We start from the raw sequence: 3189 nt of genomic DNA, 5'->3' as shown, positions 1-3189 counted from the left end.
TGTGTGTGTGTGTGTGTGTGTGTGTGTGTGTGTGTGTGTGTGTGTGTTTTTGTGTGTGTGTGTGTGTGTGTGTGTTATCGGTAGAATGCTCACCAGGAGACGCAGCCATCTTGACACACTGATGTAACGTCCTGCTGTTCTTCACTCTGAGTTTTTGTTTCTGCTGCAGCTTCACATGGCGGAGCATCCAGCAGGACACCTGGTGCTGAAGTGGCTCATGGAGCAGGACATGACGCTGGCAGAGGCCGGCAAGGAAGGTAAACACACACACACACACAAACACACAAACACACAAAAGACTTGTTGTAATAAACTGTTCACTGATGTTGAGGTCTTTTTAGAAATGGAGATAATCTGCTTGTTAAAGGAACAACAACCAGTATGATTGTAACACGACACAAAATTCACGGTTAAGTGTGCTGCTCGGTTGTGGGGTCACTGCTGATCTTTTTAAAAAAATTAAGCTAAAAATGTTCAATTTTTTACATTGCCGCCCACTAATGACTATAAACTTATTTTAAACTTGTTTTTAAATAATTTCAAATTAACTTTTGCCTTTTTTTCTGCACTTTTGCTTGTTTATTGGTGATTTTTATTTTGAAATTTGTAAATCATTTAGTGATTAATTTTACTTAATTTACTTACTTACTTAATTTTTTTTTCTGTTACTGGAGTCCTTTTGCAGCTTTTTGATGGCAAAAACTCAAAATAATAGTAAGTAAAGAACTTAATGTTCACACGCAGAGGACGCAGACTGCACCTAAAACATGCAAACTGACCAAATCTCCACCAAACTGCATTTAAATCAGAAAACTTCTGCAGACAGAGGTGACAGAAATTTAACGTGTGCAAAATATAAGTTTAGATATCACTAACTGTATCCTCCGTCTCTCTGCGTCCTCCGTCCTGTTGTCTCATCTGCTGTCTCAGAGCGGTTCGGCAGGATACTGGTGGACACAGTGGGAACAGACAATCTGAAGACCTGGGTCAGAGTCAACAGAGGGGCCATGGTGCTCTGCAGGTCAGTGTGCGCACACACACACACACACACTTACTTACAAGACAATCACATTACAAGATACACTGTTATTACTTAAAGGGTCAGTTCACCCAAATCACAAACTCCTCTGTAGCAGAATCTATATTTGTCCAGGTTTTCTGATTCCTGCTCCTGATCTTGGACACAGGAGGTGACTGGTGTTGTGGTGCTCACAGCAGTGAAACACTACATTTAAAAACCTCCTCAAAAAGGAAATTCTTTCTGCAAAAAGTGTCCAAGTTTCTCTTAATACTCCAAAACATGTCAACAGTTTTTAGGGTCTATTGTATGAAACTGTTCAAAGTGGAATCTGTGGATTTAAAGATAAATATCTGATGTTGTGAGCACCACAAAAGAACTATATTGTGTTTGGGTTGAGGCAGAAACACAGACACACATAAAACCAACAAAAACTTTTTCTTCAGTGCCTCTAGTGAACAAAGAATAAAAAAATAAATAAGAGAAAATTCAACGGTCTACATTTAACAGCAGCAAAACTATTTCAAAACATTAATTTACAAACTCTCAGTACTCGTCTCCTCAAAGCAAGACTCCATTGACAAATCATTGATTTTGGCGAAACCTAACTAAACCTTGAGGACACCAGAATCACACAATAATGCAAACAAATTGACAAAAACAGCAATTTTACCTCGCTGAACACTGGAGCTGCTTTTCTAACGCCGACTCGAGAGCACAGATACACTTTTAGTTAAGTTCGCCGTCAGAAAGGGCCGTTTGTTTGGAGCACTGAGCACACGGCTGGATAAACGAGACTTTGATTAAACTGCACAAATGTTGCTGTTGTTAAACATAAACCCCTTTAACTGCAATTTAGCAAGATTTTTTTTTTTCATTTTTTGTATTTTTTGTTCACCAGAGGCATGAGTGAAAAACCTTTTCTTTAAAACGCCAGTGTTACTCAGGGTGAGTAATTTATATACAACGGCTCATTTGAGGGGCGAAGTATCCCTTTAACAAGATCAAAAGTCTCACATCACATTAGTTAAACTGTTTACATGTTGACATTAAATGATAAACAGTAAAATATAGGAAATGTTGTCATTGAATAACCAGTGTTTTTGTTTTCGGTGCAGCCTCCTGAACAGCTGTGACAAGTCTGTGGCCGCAGACGTGAAAGCAGCGCTGGAGTCCATCAAATCAGAGCTCAGCAGCATCAGCAACAACAAAGGAGCTGAAATCCTGCTGGAGAATCTCAACAAATAGACTTTTTTTTCTTCAAACAGACTGGTGATATTGATGCATCACTCCCTGTGCAGCTGTGGGTATTTTCCCATCAACCGAACAAGACTGCGAGTGTCTGTAGCTGCAAATGGGAACGATTTCAGGAAGTGGACACGACCTGGAACACTTTTGTCCGTCCGTGATAGAAAAATGGACGTGAATTTGTATTTCTGTCTGTAAATAAACATGTTTGCAAGTGATGCTATGAGAAAACTGGTCAGAATACACAGATGCCGCTTGATTGCAGGAAGCAACATTACACATAATGTACACTTGTAACATGCGACTTGTTTTTTTTCAATCGCTTTAAGTGAAACTCAACATTTCTTTCGCAATAAAAGCACACGTGGTAAAAGCACTATGCCCTTTGAGCTGCTTTTAGAGTGAAACATCTGCAGGAAGTGTTGGGTTTGACTGTAGCTTAATTTAAAAAAAACACGTGTACAATTAATGAGCAATTAACAGCATTTCAATTTCAAATTAACAAAGAAAAACCAAAATTGATGATTGGTGATTTGAGTGAACTGGCCCTTTAACGCAGTGAATACAAACCACAGCACAGGTTCTAGCTGTGCAATGGTCCTGATCGTTTGTGCCACCCTGTTTCAGATGTTTATTCCAAGATTTTGTACCTTGTGAGGAATAATTGTACCAACTAAAAACACATGTTTGCAATAATAAAGATTATTCTAATTACTAAACTACATCTCCTACTTTTTTCACATTTTTGTACCAGATGGTGTATTTAAATATTTAAGCGTAATAGACAAACAAACTCAAACTGTTGCTCTCCAAACATTTAAAAGGTTTAACCCTTTGAAACCTGAGTATATCAGTTTAATTTCTTTCAAAAACGAAGAGGCAGCTCGAAACTTTGCAAGACAATAAGCAAAAAAAAACAGAAC

At 38.4% G+C, this 3189-nt stretch overlaps 1 protein-coding gene across 1 annotated transcript; it reads left to right on the top strand.

The window, feature by feature from the left end:
* Positions 1–172: 172 nt before the first annotated feature.
* On the top strand, positions 173–2985 carry LOC121963306 (pumilio homolog 3-like). The gene is made up of 3 exons (XM_042513611.1): positions 173–257; positions 931–1021; positions 2137–2985. Exons 1-3 carry the CDS (start codon positions 176–178, stop codon positions 2264–2266), a joined length of 303 nt encoding a protein of 100 aa, XP_042369545.1. The 5' UTR covers positions 173–175; the 3' UTR covers positions 2267–2985.
* Positions 2986–3189: the final 204 nt, after the last annotated feature.

Source organism: Plectropomus leopardus, unplaced genomic scaffold, assembly GCF_008729295.1.
Source record: "Plectropomus leopardus isolate mb unplaced genomic scaffold, YSFRI_Pleo_2.0 unplaced_scaffold10798, whole genome shotgun sequence".
In the NCBI taxonomy this organism is placed as follows: domain Eukaryota; kingdom Metazoa; phylum Chordata; class Actinopteri; order Perciformes; family Serranidae; genus Plectropomus; species Plectropomus leopardus.
The sequence above is the reverse complement of the archived record's forward strand: the minus strand, read 5'-3'. Positions and strand labels throughout refer to the sequence as shown.

Excerpts from the sequence above, each read along its gene's own strand:
- LOC121963306 (XM_042513611.1), top strand. The coding sequence starts at position 176 with ATGGCGGAGCATCCAGCAGGACACCTGGTGCTGAAGTGGCTCATGGAG. Across the intron at positions 258-930 it reads GGCAGAGGCCGGCAAGGAAG|AGCGGTTCGGCAGGATACTG; the intron begins GTAAACACACAC and ends CTGCTGTCTCAG. Across the intron at positions 1,022-2,136 it reads GGGGCCATGGTGCTCTGCAG|CCTCCTGAACAGCTGTGACA; the intron begins GTCAGTGTGCGC and ends TTTTCGGTGCAG.